Source organism: Magnolia sinica, chromosome 8 (assembly GCF_029962835.1).
Source record: "Magnolia sinica isolate HGM2019 chromosome 8, MsV1, whole genome shotgun sequence".
NCBI classification, from domain to species: Eukaryota; Viridiplantae; Streptophyta; class Magnoliopsida; order Magnoliales; family Magnoliaceae; genus Magnolia; species Magnolia sinica.
The window spans coordinates 1,845,367-1,864,513 of NC_080580.1; the positions used below are offsets into that span (position 1 = coordinate 1,845,367).

The 19,147-nt window shown below is 38.9% G+C and overlaps 1 protein-coding gene across 2 annotated transcripts in view; it reads right to left on the bottom strand.

Annotated features, from left to right (window-relative positions):
• Window positions 1-13,075: 13,075 nt before the first annotated feature.
• Window positions 13,076-19,147, bottom strand: part of LOC131252571 (putative receptor-like protein kinase At3g47110) — a 53,311-nt gene continuing 47,239 nt past the window's right edge. The window contains exon 2 of one of the 2 annotated variants that reach the window (XM_058253189.1): window positions 13,076-13,675. In XM_058253189.1, the coding sequence (XP_058109172.1) occupies window positions 13,224-13,675 (452 nt within the window). In that variant the 3' untranslated portion in view covers window positions 13,076-13,223. Of the gene's footprint in view, window positions 13,676-16,854; window positions 17,655-19,147 lie in introns of those variants that run through there. The other variant, XM_058253188.1, reaches the window with a different exon arrangement.

The window sequence follows — 19,147 nt, forward strand, 5'->3', positions numbered from 1 at the left end:
TAGACAGGGCAGTTGGATTCTTAACAAGAGTAGTTGGATTTTTAATGAAGAAAAAACTTAGTGCCACAAAATTATGTGATCTTCTGTCATAAGTAGCCATCTCCCAACTCATTAATGGTTGAGAAATAGGCCTTCTATTAATAAGAGGATTCCCTAGATATTATTTCTGGAACTCCCCAGCTGAATGATGGAACTCACGCCTATGATTTTAAGGGGCAATTTGGTCATTTTTCCTTCACACCATCCTTGTCTCCTCCATGAACGTTATAATGTTAGGAGCCGCCACTATCTACTCAAATACCAATCGGCTATCTCTGCTCTGCTTCAAGGATTAGAAAACCAGGGATCCTCTGTAAATTTCTTGAGGGCCAAAAAAGTTTTAGATAGGTCTTAGTAAGTTTTTAATGGTGGGCATTCAATCACCAGCATTTTCCTATGTAGTAATGCCGAGATTTGGGTAATGCCCTAAAATGATTCCGTAAACTAGATGGACGGTGTGGATGTTAAACACATATGGAATGAACAGTCCAAATTCAATTAGCCATGGAGTAGGATGATTGAACTAGTGTGCCTTTTCTTTTTGTTTACCACGCATCCACAGAAGATTTAACACTGTGAACCCATAGACTATTCATCATTTAAGCAAGCCACGCCTACCATCTGAACCTTCTCCGGCGCCACCCAGTTTTGGACCAGGTTGATATATGGTTTTCACTTCAAGGGTGGGTATCTCTGTATCATTCCCACTCTTGTGGTGTGGCCCACTGGAATTTTGAAATGCCCTCATCTTTTGGTTCCCATCCTAATATGAGTACGCTCAAATGATGGACAAAGTGGATGTGAGTCACACATCAAGGCACGCCCCCACAGAACTTTTTGTTACTCAGGCTCCTTGTATATTTGTTTTTCAAGGTATTTTATTTCACTTCTGTATATAATTGTAAATAGGTAATAATTTTTTACCTATTTAATGTCTACACCATTCTCAATGCTGAGGTTCACAGCCGGCTTTTTGAACTCTAAAACTATCAATGGTGCGGAAAATGTGGGGCCCACTTTGATGTATGTGGCTTATCCAGACTGTTCATCCATTATGCCACCTGATTTTAGGACATGAGCCCCAAAATAAGAAAGATCCAAAGCTCAAGTGGACCACATTGCAGGAAACAGTGGGAATTGAACGCCTACATTAAATACTTCTTGGGGGCTGAGGGAGTTTTGGATGAAGCTGTTATTTGTGTTTTTCCCCTTACCTATGTCTGTGTTACCTCATCAACAGGTTAAATGACAAATAAACATCAATGTGTGCTGCTAAGGAAACAACCTGTGGATGTTTCGAGGCCACTTGAGCTTTGGATCTGCCTCATTTTTGTACCCGTGCCTCAAAATGTTTTGGTGAAATTACAAATGGACAGCATGGATATGTCACACAGATTAAGGTGTTGCCCACAAATTCAAGTCAGTCCTCTTTTTTATCCTTTTTTTTTATCCTTTTAAAGAGATTCTATTCATTGGCCTGAGATAATTGCAAGAGAGATTTTTTGAAATAAGGGTAAGGAGTAATAATGAAATATTTATAGGTATTTACATATTTAGGAAATGAAAAATCAAACAGTCCTTCCACAACCGTACTCATATTTATATATATACCATTTCTAAAATAGATTTGAGTGAGAGGTTGGTTAGGTACTTATAGCGAAAATTACTTGCAAGCTCACGTGCATGCCTGAGATACAGGTGTGTACAAGCACTTCAATTCGTTAACAAAGGCATTGGGTCCACACCGCTTGACCCTTAGTGGGGCCAACAGCATGGGCAGTAGTATGCCATACTTTTGTGTCATGAGATGGCTAGCCACGTCGCCGGTTACACAGAAAAAGTTATTCACAGCAAGTTCTGATGAGAGGTGAGAAGGGAGAAGAAAGAAAAGAAAATATTAATGGGCTGAGCCTAGTCATGCAAAATCAATACTTAAGGTTGATTTAAACAAGGTGGTGGAGGAGATGGGGAGTAGCTTTTTTCTTTGCACTTATTTAGCTCATGATTGTCAATTACCATCTTGGCTGTCAGACTTGATGGTTGATTTAAACAAGGTGGTGGAGGAGACGTGACTTAGCTTTTGTCCTTACACTTATTTTTCAATAATGAGAAAATAAGCCATTACTTCCCTGTCGGATGAGGACCAAGTCCACTCAACAATCAACATCCATTGAGAAGTATCTTTCTTGAATTGAGCACTCAAGGGAAGAAAATTGTGGATCTATACTTGCGTGCCATGTGCAAATTAATGATATCCATTCATGCATCACCAAGGCAAGTGCAGTGTACGGAGATGGCTTTACCATACTCTGGCTCTTGCTGCTCCGCTGCATTATTAAAGGCCAGTCTCCTTGGTGCACAAAGTCTAACGAGACCATCTGTTCAAAGTTAGTTTTCAAGCTACCATCTAAAGCAGGATAAGCTACTGAATGGTCTCGATTGATACATATCATCCGTCTACATATTCGATGGAGAGACAGATTTAGCATACTCTAAAATCTAATTTGGTACTAAAACCGTTAAATCCAGTTGCAAAAAAAAAAACATTCCAGTCATATAGGAAGGAGACTGGCCGTAAAAATGCAGCGGAGCAGCAAGAGCCAGAGTATGGTAAACCCATCTCCGTACACTGCACTTGCCTTGGTGATGCATGAATAGAGTCCGTCCATATGCAGGCCTGTTATGGATGGTTCGTCTCAAAAATCACACCTGTTAGACAATCCTATCTGTGACCAGTGGATGCACAATGGAAAATAAATTTAAATATGGTGAAGGGTCAGATATGAAGTGGGATGAACGGTAGAAAGAGTCAAGTATAAGTATTTCCAACGGGCTTTATTTTAAAAATGTGAGCCATCCGTGGAGTTCCCTACATGGCTGGACCTACAGATGCATCGCTTTACCACGTGGCTTCACCATGTTACGGTACTTCCAGCTCCACTATACTCCCTCTCCGATGGGGCGTTCCATGAGTTTTTTCCAACTGTACGCCTCGGTCCTCACATTTACGCCAACAACCTTATCACATTCGCCCGTCCAAACTTGCTATACAATACTAAGGCCCCTGGTGTACGGGCGACTTTTCAACGGACCAAAATACCCCATTCCTTTCAGAAGCTGACTGGCTGGTGTGCGAAGACGAGCGCTGGGCTCCTGGAACTCCGAGTTGTACGAACGGTTCAAAAGAAATCAAAGTTACATGGCTCCACAATTATGTATTTATTATATCCACGACGTTCATCTATCTTTCGAGATCATTTCAGAGCATTATATATATATATATATATATATATATATATATATATATATATATATATATATATATATATATCCAAAGATCAACTGGACCACACCACAAATAGAAGCGGGAAAATTGATTTTCACCGTTAAAGTTTTCGTAAGGCCACCATAACATTTATTTTCCATCCAATCTATTGATAAGGTTACAAAGACCCGGATGAATAGGAAAAATAGATTTCATATTGATCCAAAACTTCTGTGATCCCTAAAAGGGTTTTAATGGTAGACATTCAATCCCCCACTGCCTTTAACAGTGTGTTCCACTTGATAGTTAGATCTGTTTTATTTTTCATCTAAAGCCTTAATACAAGCTCACCAAATAGATGGACGGTTTGGATATAGCATATACCTCATGATGGGACACACAAAAGCAGTGGCGATTGAACCAGCGCAAAAAAAAAGTGCACAGGCCGATGCGGCACTGCCAGCTGCCGCCGTACCAGCGGCGGTCTGTGCAGTAAATTTTATTTTTATTTTTTAAACAATGAAGAACTTTTTCTCTCTTATATTTTTCTCCAATACATATTTATATAAATATGTATATATAAGCAAATAAATATATTTTTCTCTCTTTCTATTTCATTTATTTCTTTATTCATTTAACAAGCATATCTCTTAAAATGAGAATGAGTCACTTGATGTACCATATATAATTTTGAGGTAGGAGAAGCTACTTTAACCAACCAACCTGGTTATTTTCTAAGATTCCATTAGGTCTATGGTCAAAAATCCGTTTTATTCACTTCGCGGTCAATTTTATTCACTTCGCGGTGAATTTCATTTACTTCACGGTGAATTTCATTTACTTCGTGGTTAATTTCAATCAGTTCACGGTAAATTTCATTCACTTCGTAGTCAATTTCAATTAGTTCGCAGTGAATTTTATTAACTTCGTGGTCATTTTCATTCACTTCGCTGTCAATTTCAATTAGTTCGCGGTCAATTTCATTCACTTTATTCACATTGCAGGCAATTTCATTCACTTTGCGGTCAATTTCACGCACATCGCGGTCAATTTCGTTCACTTCGCGGTCAATTTCGTTCATTTCGTGGTCAATTTCATTCACTTCATGGTGAATTTCACTCGATTCGCGGTGATAAGGGGAGCAAAAAGTGACAAAGGAAGGCCATAAAGTGGACTTAGCTGCTAGTAAGCGGTCAAAGTCCTTCACTTCACAGTGAATTCCCACGAATTTCCTTCACTTCACGGTCAATTCTATTCATTTCGCAGTCAATTCCCTTCACTTCACGGTCAATCCCATGCATTTTTCTATCAATTCCGGTCAATTCACGGTCAATTCCATGCATTTCGCGGTTAATTCTCTTCACTTCACTGTCAATTCCATGCATTTCGCGGTCCATTCCCTTCACTTCATGTTCAATTCCATGCATTTCGTGGTCAATTCCCTTCACTTCACTGTCAATTCCATGTGTTTCGCGGTCAATTCCGGTGAATTCCCTTCCCTTCACTTCACGGTCAATTTCATGCATTTCGCGATCAGTTCCCTTCACTTCATGGTTAATTCCATGCATTTCGTGGTCAATTTCCTTCACTTCACAATCAATTCCATGCATTTTACGGTCAATTCCCTTCATTTCACAGTCAATTCCCTTTACTTCACGGTCAATTCCATGCATTTCGTGGTCAATTCCCTTCACTTCACGATCAAATTCCTTCACTTCGCAGTGAATTCTCTTCACTTCACGGTGAATTCTATGCATTTGGATCACTAAAAATGGCCGGATCATATGAAAAGTTTGGACCATTGGTAAAGAAGAAGAGAGTCCTACAATATTTAGTGCATGGATCAACTTGGCATATCCATTGTCATGGATTTATGAAAAGTAGCTGCAATCATATGATGAGTTTGGATCATGAAGATTTCCTTTAATCGTATGATGAGTTTAAATCACCAAACCAGCCGAATCATATTAATAATTTGGATCCACTGAATGGCCCAACATTTAATCCATTGAAATGACCTATGTCAAAGGTTTGGATCACTATAAATGGGCCAAATAATATGAATGTAGATCGTTGTAAAAAGGAACTTGATTATTCAAATTGGTGTGGGCCCCACCAACATTATTCCAATTTGAATATGTGTGGGGCCCCCAAAAAATATGTGTAAAAGGGGTGGGGCCTATAAAAATTATATGGAACATGGGTGGAGCCCACTAAAAATTTGCAAGGGGGCGACGACACCATCAAATTTTTAGTGTGGGTCCCATCATGGGGCCCACTATTAGTTATTTTCTCTTCTATTAATTCACTTCCTGAAGTGAATGGAATTGACCGCGAAATGCATGGAATTGACCATGAAGTGAATGGAATTCAATGCAAAATGAATGGAATTGACCGTGTAGTGAAGTAAATTCACCGGAATTCACCGCGAAGTACATTGAATTGACCATGAAGTGAAGGGAATTGACCGCGAAATGCACCAAATTGATTGCAAAGTGAAGAGAATTGATCGCGAAATATAGAAAATTGTTGGTTTTGGACAATCGGTACTTGCGGAATGCATGTAATTGACTGTGAAGTGAAGGGAATTGACCGCGAAATGCATGGAATTGACCGTGAAATGCATGGAATTGATCGCGAAGTGAAGGGAGTTAACCGCGAAATGCATATAATTGACCGTGAAGTGAAGGGAATTCACCGGAATTCACCGCGAAATGCATGGAATTAATCGCGAAGTGAAGGAAATTCACCGCGAAATGCATGGAATTGACGGTGAAGTGAAGGGAATTGACCGCAAAGTGAAGGGAATTCACCGCAAAATGAATGGAATTAATCATGAAGTGAAGGGAATTGACCCGCGAAATGCATGGAATTAACTGTGAAGTGAAGGGAATTGACCGCGAAATGCATGGGATTGACCGTGAAGTGAAGGAAATTGACAGCGAAATGCATGGAATTGAACGTGAAGTGAAGGGAATTGACCGTGAAATGCATGGAATTGACTGCGAAGTGAAGGGAATTGACTGCGAAATAAATGGAATTAATTGTGAAATGCATTGAATTGACTGCGAAGTGAAGAGAATTCACAGCGAAGTGAAGGGAATTCATCGCAAAATGAATGTCTTATTAACTGAAAGTAGCCTTAGTAAAGAACTTGCACTTATGACATGAATTAGGTTATGCCGACAAGGATATCAGATAAGAGTTTCGAATTTATTATAACTGATTTCAATGCAATCCTCCTCACACCACCCAAATCTAATTTTCATAACTCGGATTATAAGCATAATAGTAGCAGGTTCCTGAAATTCCTATAAGACATGGATTTTAAGAAAGTATCTGGCCAATTTTTATTATTTATTGAAAGTTTGAATTGTAGTGGTAAGAAATTCGCAATTTCAAAGAAAGCAACAAATGTATTGAATATATAACATTCACAGTCGTATTACAAAAACTGCATCACAAATTACATTATTCCAGAGGTATTGAAAATTTGTAACTCTGGCGATTATGCCCTGTTTGTTTGCAACATCTGCACTTTACTATTTTCCCGGTGGTGAAGTTTGATGTTCGAGCCTGCTCGGGCAATGGAATATCGCTTCCACTTACGTTTCTTGCATTGGATGTTGTGGGCAAATCTATTCTTGTAAATGAATATGATGTCGTATATTCACTTATGAACTTTAAGTCATCCGACACTATCATTTGACTTGTCATGAAGTTTGATGTCTGAGCCGGCTCGGGTACTGGAGTGTTGCTTAGAGGAACCTGTGAAGGTGATGCCATATATTTATATTTCAAGACATGTTCCTCACCCAAACTTCTTATTGCTGAGGCATCATGTTCGAAACCACTGTAAGCCATCGGGTCTTCGAGTGTTGCCTCATTGACGCGTTGCATTATCTCGATGAATAAAGGGATGTAGTGATCCGAATGTTTCAATTGTGTTGCCAAGAACATTTTTACATCTTCATCGTCTTCAATTACAGTCAGAGGGACGGATTCGTTTGTGCAAGGATACAATACTTTCAACCTAATTATATCATAATCCTCAGGTTTACTCTTCACAATCCTGTACATTTTCGATAGAAGCACATCATATGTAGTGTCGACGCCCACAATAGTAGTTTTCGAGTCTCTACCCTTGTACGTGGATCGATTATTTTCGCTTACTAACTCCCCACCATATGAGCATACGATGATTATCGAAGCCATTTTCTGAAAACAAACACAATGATATAACTCGTTTAATATTCACATGTATAAGGTTGATTTGACCAAGTAGTAGGAAATCTACCATTGTACTAGCTCAAATATGACCGACTTATCGGTCAAATTTTCAAAGTTCTCAATTGCAGGGATATATGCCACTTAGTTTGTGATATTTTCACTCACTTCGCAGTCAATTTCACTTACTTCTAGGGCAGGTTCACTCACTTTGCAATGAATTTCACTCACTTATTGGTCCTGAAGTGATTGAAAATGACTGCAAAGTGAGTGAACTTAAGCACAAACTGATTGAAAATGACTGCGAAGTGAGTGAAATTGATCTTGAAGTGATTGAAATTGACCGCGAAGTGAATTTGAGCGCAAACTGATTGAAAATGACCGCGAACTGAGTGAAAATGACCGCGAAGTGAGTGAACTTGAGCGCGAACTGATTGAAATTGACCGCGAAGTGAGTAAAATTTGACCGCGAATAGAGTAAACTGACCGATGAGTCGGTCATATTTGAGTGAAAATGACAGATAAATGTGTGAAATTTACCGAGAAGTGCATGAAATTGACCGAGAAATTCATTACATTTACTACGAAACATCGTCAAATTGACCGTTCACTTCTTGAAGTTGACGGTAAAATGCGTGAAATTGACAGATAAATGTGTGAAATTTACCGAGAAGTGCATGAAATTGACCATCGTACTAGCTCAAATATGACCGAATTATCGGTCAAATTTTCAAAGTTATCAATTGCAAGGATGTATGTCACTTAGTTCGCGATGATTTTCACTCACTTCGTGGTCAATTTCACTCACCGCAAAGTGAGTGAAATTGACCGCAAACTGATTGAAAATGACTGCACAGTGAGTAAACTTAAGCGCAAACTGATTGAAAATGACCACGAAGTGAGTGAAATTGACAGCGAAGTGATTGAAATTGATCGCAAACTGAGTGAAATTGACCGCGAAGTGAGTGAAATGACTGATGAGTCGGTCATATTTGAGTGAAAATGACAGATAAATGTGTGAAATTTACCGAGAAGTGCATGAAATTGATCGAGAAATTCAATACATTTACCACGAAACATCGTCAAATTGACCGTTCACTTCTTGAGGTTGACGGTAAAATGCATGAAATTGACCAAGCAGTGCATAAAGTTGACCGATAAATTCAGTAAATTGACCGAGTACTAAGTAAAATTGACCGCAAAACTTCGTCAAATTGACCGTTCACTTCTTGAAGTTGACGGTAAAATGCATGAACTTGACCAAGTAATGCATGAAGTTAACCGATAAATTCAGTAAATTGACCGGGAACTAAGTAAAATTGACTACAAAACTTCGTGCCTGAGACTGCACGTTACTCCCCCCTACGTGCAGAAATGAAGAGAATGGTTCCACGAGTTCATGGCGTTGAAAGGATCTTTGGTTATTCGATCCTTGAAGGCGAGCAGAGCCATTCGATCGGTTTCGTTTGTTGGGACGGGGGCAAATCTGGACCGTTTGATTAAACACAAGAGGAAGGTAGCATAGAGTAGAAATGACCAGAACAGCCTTGGACATGCAGATAGCAGCTCCATAAGTACCATAACGAAGGGAGAAATTGAGTTGTGATCGCAAAGACACCGCTCAGTCCAAATTTACAGTGGAGCAAGGGTGAAGAATGTGGAGCCCCACCTGGCAGGCGGCTTGGACCTTGCATGTGGGAGCGGATTGCCTGTGAACCCGGGTACATGGATATCTATGTGCCCGGGGCTTTGTGGGTTCACAGAAATGTCGGTGAAAAATCCACTCTATCCATCTGTTTTAAAAGACCACGATAGGATAGGATTCTAAAAATCAGGTATATTCAAAACTCAGGTGAACCATACCAAACAGTGGGAACAGCGATGTCCACGGTTGAAACCTTGGTAGTGCTGACCATGATGTTCCTTATAAAACAGTGGGAACAGCGATGTCCACAGTTGAAACCTTGGTAAAGCTGACTATGATGTTCGCATGCCATCCAAACCGTTAATATATAAAAATACCACTATGATAAAAGTCTAGTTGCCGTACATAGTTATTCATTTGGTCATCTTAAAAGCTGTTTACTATTTTTGTTACTTTTAACGATATATATATATATATATATATATATATAATATATATATATATATATATATATATATATATATATATATATATATATATATATATATAGGGAAAAGGTACTATACGCTCGACCTTATCGGAGCATTTCGTAAGGTCAAGCGTTGTCATATTGCTGGCCGTCGGATGCGGTAAATTTGAAATCAACGGCAATGCTCGAGACGGGATTTGAAGGAAAGAGACCGGTTGTACCGGTTATGTTGAGGCCGAACATGTACACGGTCATGTAAATAGGGATTTTTTTACTCCTTCGAATACCTAGCCGTGCAACCATCTCACTCTCGTCTGCGTGCAGCCCTCTCTTTCCCTCAATCCCTACCACCAGCCACGTTCGCCTCCACCTCTCTCTCTCTCTCCTCTCCCTCAATCGGTACCACCAGCTGCGACCACCTCCACCTCTCTCTCCCTCATTCCCTACCACCATGTTGTGCAGACTCAAATTGAGCGTTACAGGTAAGGCCTCTGTTTTTTGGTATGGTTTCTGTTTTACATCATAAGCACTTACATCCAGATCACACATCATCGTCATGAGTTTTTTTTTTTTTTTTTTTTGTATATGTATATGTATTTGTTTTTGTTATTCTTTTAGAAACAAAAACAAATACAAATGGGTTTGCAGGTGGGGCAGTGTATGTTTGGGGGTAGCTTTTGTGTTTTAGTGCTCGGATGACGGCTCATCATCCAGAATTTTCGTGATAAACTGTATGTTTATTGAATTTCTCAAATGCATTATTTTTCAATTCAAAAGTTCGTGGGGCCACAGATATGACTAGTGCACTCTACATCGTATCCATTTAGCCATGGCCCACAGCTTTATGCTCTTTCTGATCAAGCGGTTGGGGAACTGATAGAAATGAATAGTGTAAGTAAGATCTAGAAGCCCAAATAGGGAGCCAAAACCGGCCATAGATCAGTATTCAGTCATATACACTTTTGGTTGAGGTTCAGTTGCAGAAAAAGAACAGAGGGGTAACTTGTTTTGCTCTCAAGTGAAATAGAGTCAACTTGGTTACAGAAGAGCTTTGGTTCCATGTTCAAAAAAGAAAAAGTAAAAAAACAAAAATCAACTTGGTTACAGAAGAGCTTTGGTTTCATGTTCAAAAATGAAAAAGTAACAAACAAAAAAAGAGTCAATATACATATGTCAGTCCCTTGACTTTCTAAACTGTAAGGGAACTACAACACTTAGAAGCTGCTTTTATAGGGAATTTGATAACACCACCAGAAGCTACTTCTGGCAGCTTCTCTTACAAAGTAGAAGGTATTCTAAAGTGTAGAATGACTTCTACTTTGAAAAAAGAAGCTGCCACCAAATGCACTTTTAGCCTAAAAACTTTGAAATCTAGAAATCCTTCCTAGACTCAAAAAATCGAAGGACTCCAACATCCTAAGCTAATTTCTAGCACTGGAATCAACTAAGACTCCCTAAGAATGTCATAAAATAACATTACTTTTTGAAAATTAAGAACAGTTGACCCTATGAATTTTTTATCCCACCAGTAGTGGGATGACCCCACTGTGATGTCAGCATCATTTCATGGTAACCTCATCAAATCATGAGTCCTAGTGACCCCATCCTTTGGCCTTGTTTCTTCTTTCGCTGTGTCCAATCAGCTCTATATATCAGAAACAAGATAGGCAACTAATGTCAAATTTCATGTGGACCATACCATTATGTGATAATTCAAGTAGGAGTTCAGTTTGAAGCTCTTACTTCATCCCTTTGCAACCACCCCCCCTTTTTGGTATCATAGAATGAACTTTTATAAAAATTAAACATCAATAAAAATCACTATCCCAAATTTTATCATTGCAGCTTTGTCACAGACAACTCTATTTCAAAATGCAGTGTGTTAATTTAAATCAACGAAAGCTTTTGAAAATCAAACATCAAATAGAAATCAATATCTCAATTTTTATCATTATAGCTTTGTCATGGACAACTACAAATTGAAATTTCAAAATGATGTGTGTGTGTGTGTGTGTGTGTGTGTGTGTGTGTTTCTTGATCAGATATGCAGTGTAGGTGTTTCACCAAGGCCTTCTAATAAAAGTTTGTAGGGGCATTACTTTCATTGATACTCCAAGAAGGATAGGTGGAAAAGAGAAACTTACATTTGATTCGGCAGCAGCATTCATATTCCTAGAGGTCAAGAAAGCCCCACCAAGTATGACGATTCTCTTCACCTTGCTAGCGAATGATGAATCCTTTTTAATTGCCTGATGAAACAAACAAAACAAAAATCACAGATTTAGGTCTGATTACAATGGATACTGCATTGGAGACAAAAAATTCACTTAAAATGGTTATAGAGCATTGAGCATCAGTATATGTATTATTTTTCTGCAGTATAGGTTTTCGTACATGTGGGACCCATGGTACATTGAAAAAATGCTGATCTTACTTCCATCTTTTATCAAGAGCAGTAAAAACAACAGTCTTCTTTATTTTCAGCTGTCAATGGTCAGTATACTGTTTAGCAGGTCACACCAACAGTTGGTGGAGCTGCAAACAATCAGGTAACTCATTCCAGGTGGTCCTCTCTAATTTCTGTTTTGTGATGTTACATGGTAACTCATGCCAGGTGGTCCTCTCTAAACCTGTGCTTGGCCATGGGCCATTCGTTAACCAGGCCTAAAATTCAGGTCAGTGTCCAACCCACATGCATAAAAACCAGGCCAAAGCCTGGTCCATGGCCAGTCAGGCCTGGAAGCGTGACAGGCTAGTCCAGCCCAAATGTTACATATGCAGAACGCACTATATAATGCTGCAATGGAATTCTTCACGACAATTAAATTCATTGCTATCACATTCTAGGGCTGGGGCTGGGGCTGCACAGCCATCTGAGCTGTCACATTCTGTGAGTTTTGGTCTTGGGATGCAGTTGCTCCTGCTGGAGTAGCAGCTGGCACATTCGTCACTTGTGCTAGAGGCTGTTCGCCCTATCCAACCGATGTAAACAGTAAATCAGAAACACAAAATGTTTAAACTAATGCTGTAATTCAGGTAGGAATGGTGTGTTAGACTTACAAGGCAGATCTGTGAGTTTTCAAGTTTGGTGGATGGATGGTCTTTATCCAAGTACTTATGCCCATTTCATGTTATGCAGGAAAAAGCACAAAATGAACTTAAGAAACTACATCAAGCCTTGGTTTCAGGTCACAAAAACATGGATAAAGAAAAAAAATAAATATTAGATTGATCCAAAACGTCCTTGACATCGAGAAGGTTTCAATGACTTTCAATCCCCCATTGCTTTATGGGGTATGGTCCACTTGATCTTTGGATCTGTCTTATTTTTGGGCTCAACGCATAAAGTGATCTCATAAAATGAACAAACGGCTTGGATATAACACTTACCTCACTTCTAATATATCAGACACAACTGAAGTACCATAACTACAATAAAAGGCTACAATTGCATTCTTTACATCAATATTAATTACATGCTCAACAGTTTTCAGCCATCTAATTTTGGCAAGATTTGTGAATTGCAGTAGATATGATCTGATGACACCCACATTGAAGTAAGATGAATGGCCCCCACATCAGCTAAGGCTCTTGTAGCATCCTTCCCTATGCATCCCAACCCCAAGAAAACTGTCTCTGATCACTTGCATTTGATTGACGACAGTTTTCATCTGCATCCGTTCTCTCGGGGATTCAGCAGAACATGCTACTCCAATACCAAGCACAGAAACCAAGCACCCCAATACACTATCTCTTTCATCTTCATGAATTTTGATGTGATTGAATGCTATTTCTTCTTCTATTCCTTGTTCTTGTTCTTGTTTATGTTCTTCTTTTTGTTGTTTTAAAATTTGCAGATCCACAATATCCAGCACCCGATTGGGCAAAGCCATCTTGACAAATCCACGAAGGCTTAAACCATCCTTGAACATGTTTTCTGTGGGTCTTTTTCCCGTGAACATCTCTAATAGAAGGATTCCATAACTGTACATGTCACCCAATGTAGATACATTGCCGCCCATACCATACTCTGCAATTCAGACATTTCTACCATTGTAAAACACAAAAGATACCATTTATAACATTTAAGACAAATAAAAATGAAGATCGAGTTTATTTTTTAATTTTCTCTATGGAGCATATATACTAACATTTCATCAACTTAAAAATATTGGCAATGGTTAGGAGCAGAAAAAAGAAACGTGTAGGCTGTATAGCCTATTAATTTAAGGGAAAGTCCCATAAGCAAGTTTTAAACTAGACTTTTTGTGCAAGTAGCTGTATGTGGGCCCTGTGTGTTGTCAGTGTGTCATCCCTTTGAAAATCATACCAATCCAACTATTAGGTGGACCCATGTGCATTTGGAGGTTTCTATGCGCTTGTACTTCTTCTTTAATAATGTGGTCCATTTGATAATGGATCGATCTAATTCTTGGGGCATCTCATTTTTTGTGTTAGGATGGGTTTGATTCTGTACGCACACCACCATAGGCCTAACACACAGCTAGTTGAGTGAATATCTTGTTTACTTGTTTGAGACATTTTTGAAAACTAATTAACAAAAAATGAAGAAATTTGTAGAAACTGGTTTAGGGTGTATTTGGTGGCAACAAATATCATGAACTTTCATGACTGATGAGTCTAATCTGATATAAAATATCATTACATTTCATGATATTTGGTGCAACCAAATACACCCTTAGTCATCACAATTTCATTAAGGGTGCACCTGGTTGCACCAAATTCTGGATTTGGTAAAACCAAATTCACCCTAAGGAATTATAATATTGCATTACCAAAAATGGAAAGAAAAGAAAGGGTCTGTCCAACTTAGTTGTATTTTTAGATTTTTTAATTTTTTAAAATTTTTTTTAAATTTTTTTTACAGTGGAAAGTCCAAACGGTTGGACCACAAGTTAATTATAATCCACCCAGATGACAACTTTCAACCTATCAAGGGCATGCAAAATCCAACCATTATAGGTTGATCCACCATAAGGATTGCCCTGTGCAAATATCAGCCCTATTTACTCATGAAGTAGGTGGCAACATTTGAAAATTTTTCTAACCATGATAAATAGAAAAACACAAGTATGGTCCAATCAATTAATAACTATTGCTAATTTTTCCAAAAGGTAGTACTCACGGTAAGGACAACCTATTAGACAAGTTGGATGTCATACATCCATGAAAGGTTGGAAGTCATACGTTTCTTGTCACTTTCTCTCTCTCACACATTATATATATATATATATATATATATATATATATATATATATATATATATATATATATATATATATATATATATATATATATATAGTAAAATAAGAAATTGATTCAGGGATGAATGTAATGAGGTTAACTACTCCGAATCCATGGAGCTTCTTTGGACTCCTCACAGAGACTTCTCAAATCTACGAGGAAAGAAAGCAGAAAATAGAAGTAAATTCTAATAAATTCGAAATTGATTAATTGATGAATAAAAACGAGTTCACAACCCTTTAAATAGGGGTACCAAACAATGGAAAAGAAATCAGAATCAAACTACAACTACAACTCCTAGAATCCGCGACTTACTATAAATAGTAAACTTACTATTTATAGACGGTCGTGATGTCTGCTAGTGCGCAAGGTTTTCGGCCAAAAATTGTAAGTGTCCTATTTGGCTTTACCAAACCGTTCTCCTAATTATTCTAAGCTCTTTTCACGTTGGGCGCAACTCCTAAAGCCCAATGGATGAAGAGTTATAATCAAACCAAAACTTACTATTTATAGTAAAAACGAAATTAAAGCAGGGAAACGATTGTTGATGCAGGGGTTTTTGCAATTCTAGGTTGCGTAACCCAGCATAGCACTGTTGGTTGGCTAATGTAGCTCGTTCTACCCCAAAATCATATATTTTACGTTAGATAACTCATTTCGGATTACGAGATACGCCCGATCTAAGGTCCGACGGTCCGGATCACTTCTGTCATCGACCGGGCCTTTTCTGATCCATCTTGGCCAAGAAACTGTCCGTGACCCACTCTACATCAGAAATTGAAAGATTTCTTTGAAATTGTTCATTTGGAAATTTTCCGAAAAGCTAATCATAAGTTCTTCTCTCCATCGGAACAATAGGGCCATTATGCTCATTACTAAACTTGTTGAATAGATGAAATATAACCAAGGTATATCTTTTTTATTAGAAGTTGAATTGATCGTCAAAAGAAGAATTAAGCCAAAAATTAGGATACATTCTGGGAAAATGAAACTTCCATGGAAGAGAAGCAAATGAAACGCTTTCATAAAAATTCTCGCGCGTGTGTGTATGTGTGTGTATATATATATATAGTCATGCTCACCTGCACAACTATGCACATGTGTCATGGCATCTAATTTGAACGGTCCATGTGCTGCAACATCCCATGAAATCATAATGAGATAAATTTTCACCCTAATCTAAAAGCTTGGTGGGCCATGGAAAAGAGAAATGCAAATCAAGGGAGGAAACTGTTTTCCTTTTCATGGCCCACCAAAGTTTTAGATCAAAGTAAAAGTTGGGCCATGGGGTTTCAGGAAGTGTTGATTCATGTGGACCATTGATATTTTGGAATCACATCATGTATGATGAGTTCTCAAAAAGTTTTTGCATGAGTTTGTATGAAAGGGTGCGCAGTTTAGCATTCATCTATATATACACACACACACGTGATGTGATTTGCATAATCTAAACGGTCCGTGATGTGACACCTCATGAAACCCCAGGGCCTAACTTGTACTTTGATCCAAAAATTTGGTGGATCATAAAAAAAGAAAATAATTTTCTCCCTTCATTTGCATCTCTCTTTGCTATGGTCGACTAGAGTTATGCATCGGGATGAAAATTTGTACCTTGAATTTTCATGGGATGCCGCATCACATGGACCGTTCGGATTAGACACCCATGACACGTGTGCAAAGGTGCTCACGTGCATAGGCGAGCATGTCTCTCTCTCTCTCTATATATAGAAGGTCCGTCCAATTGGTTGGAGTACACTTTACAGTCCACCCATAGATTATTTCCAACTTGTTAACTGACTGTGACATCCAATCCTCCTAATAGGTCGGCTCTACCATAATGATCATCTAATCCAAAAATCAGCTGTATCTAATCATCAAGTGAGCCACACCATTGAAAATAGTGCATAGCCATTGATAAATAGAAAAAAAATTAAGTGTAGTCCACTTGATCAATGGATGGGGTAGATTTTTCCATAAATTGTCCTTCATGGTGGAGCCAATCCATTGAACAGGTTGGATGTTGCATGAACTTTTCAAGTTAGAAGTTATCAGCTAGGTTCACCATACCCTGTGGTCCAATTGGTTGAACTTCAGACCTCTCTCTCTTACACCCTTTATCTTGGTATCAGCTATATGAAATTATAACGAATTTTGAAAAAAGAATCACAACAATAGAAAAGGAATGAAAGAAAAATGGATGGAGTCGTTACCTGGAGCAACATAACCAATGGTTCCTTTTATAGCAATGGAGTTGGTTTTGTTTCTGAAGCCATCACCAACAACCTCGTAAACGAACCTTGCTATCCCAAAATCACTCACATGAGCGACCATGTCAACATCGAGAAGAATGTTACTGGGCTTGAGATCGCAGTGGGTAATGGGCGTTTCGCAATAGTTATGAAGATAATCCAATGCATTAGCTACTTCAACGGCTATGTTTAACCTCTGAATAAGGTTCAAACTCCTCGGTAGATCTTCCTTATCTCCTTTGGGATGCAGCCACTCCTCTAAACTTCCATTGGGCATGTACTCCAAAACTAGTGCTTTGAAATCATTGCCTTTAAAATCGATGCTTGAACAGGATGCTAAGAGCTTGATGAGATTCCGATGCCTGACATTTTTGAATGCCTCGCACTCTGTAAGGAAGCTCCTAGAAGCTCCTTGTTGTTGAAGATTGAGTACTTTCACTGCAACAGTTAGGCCATCCCAAGCGAAGTATCCTTTATAAACAGAACCATAGCTTCCTACACCAATCGGATTGCGTGAAGAGAACCCATCAGTTGCTTTAAGAAGCTCCGCATATGAGATGTTTGTGTACCGGTCTTCTGAGGAAGAAGTGTGCAAATGCTTCTTTCTTGATTTTCTTCTCCAAGAAAGAGTAGCGAAAATAAAATCAAACACATGGCACCAACAATGACTGGTATGATTACTTTGAGGTTTAAAGACCTTTGCCGTTCGGATCTTGGAACAAAGCATTTGGGTAGTTCTAGTTTTGGGATACCATCGCAGAGTTGATTGTTTCCAATGACTGGTGCACTTACATTTTCAAACACCCCTTGGATAGGCACTTCGCCTTCCAAATCATTGAAAGAAAGATTTAGTTTCTGCAAAGAAATAAAACTCTCAAGATATTTTGGAATTCCCCCACTCAAGTTATTTCGCGAGAAATCCAACTCTGTAAGGCCTCTCAACGTGTTCAAAGACAGAGGAATGGTCCCTTGAAAGTCATTACCTTCCATGTGCAAGCGTTCCAAGCTCTGGCAACTGCTTGGTGATTCAGGAATTTCGCCAGACAACTTGTTATCCGAAACGTCTTGTTCTTGAAGATTTTTCAAGCTACCCACTTCTGAGGGTAGGGACCCAATCAATGAATTTCTAGCTAAGTTGAGAGATTTTGACAGAGACGACAGGCTAACAATCTGTTTGGGTATTGTACCATTAAGGTTATTTTGAGAGATGTTTAAAACTATCAGTTTTTGGCAATTTCCAAGACCCGAAGGTAAGTTTCCGAATAGTCTGTTTTCTTGCAGGTAAAGCTCATTTAGTTCAGTGAGGTTGCCAAAAGAAGATGGAATTTGCCCAGAAAATCTGTTCACCGACAAGTCTAAAAATTGCAGCTTTTGAAGCTTCCCAATACTGATAGGAATGGTACCTGTGAAATTGTTATGATCCAGATTCAATTGGGTTAAGCTGACGAGATTCCCAATCCCTGGAGGGATGCTTCCATACAAGTGATTGAATCCAATCGCCAGCCAATTGAGTCGAGTCGACAGATTGGCTATGGAACTAGGCAGCAAGCCTTGGAAACTGTTGTTATGAAATCCAAAATTTTCCAAGTAGCTACAGTTGGGAAGTGAATCGATGAATTTCAACTCATCTTCTTCCCCTGTTCCAAGTCGGTTACCGCCAATGCTGAATATACGAAGATATTGAAGAGTCCCAACATTCATAGGAACTCCGCCAGTAAAATCGTTGTTGGTGAAATAGAGGTCTTGAAGCAATGAAGCATTGGCTAGTGAAACAGGAATCTGACCGGTAAATCGGTTTGCTGATGGATAAAACAACTGGAGATTAGGAAGACGGAGGCCTAAATCGGGTGGAAGCGTCCCGTGAAGGCGATTCAACGTGACTAATAATAGAAATTGTCGATGCGGATTTTTGATACACCTTCTTCCTCTCCCGTTACCTGCACAAGGAAGATGTAAAGGGGACCTGGCTAAAGCCGGGGAACCTCCGA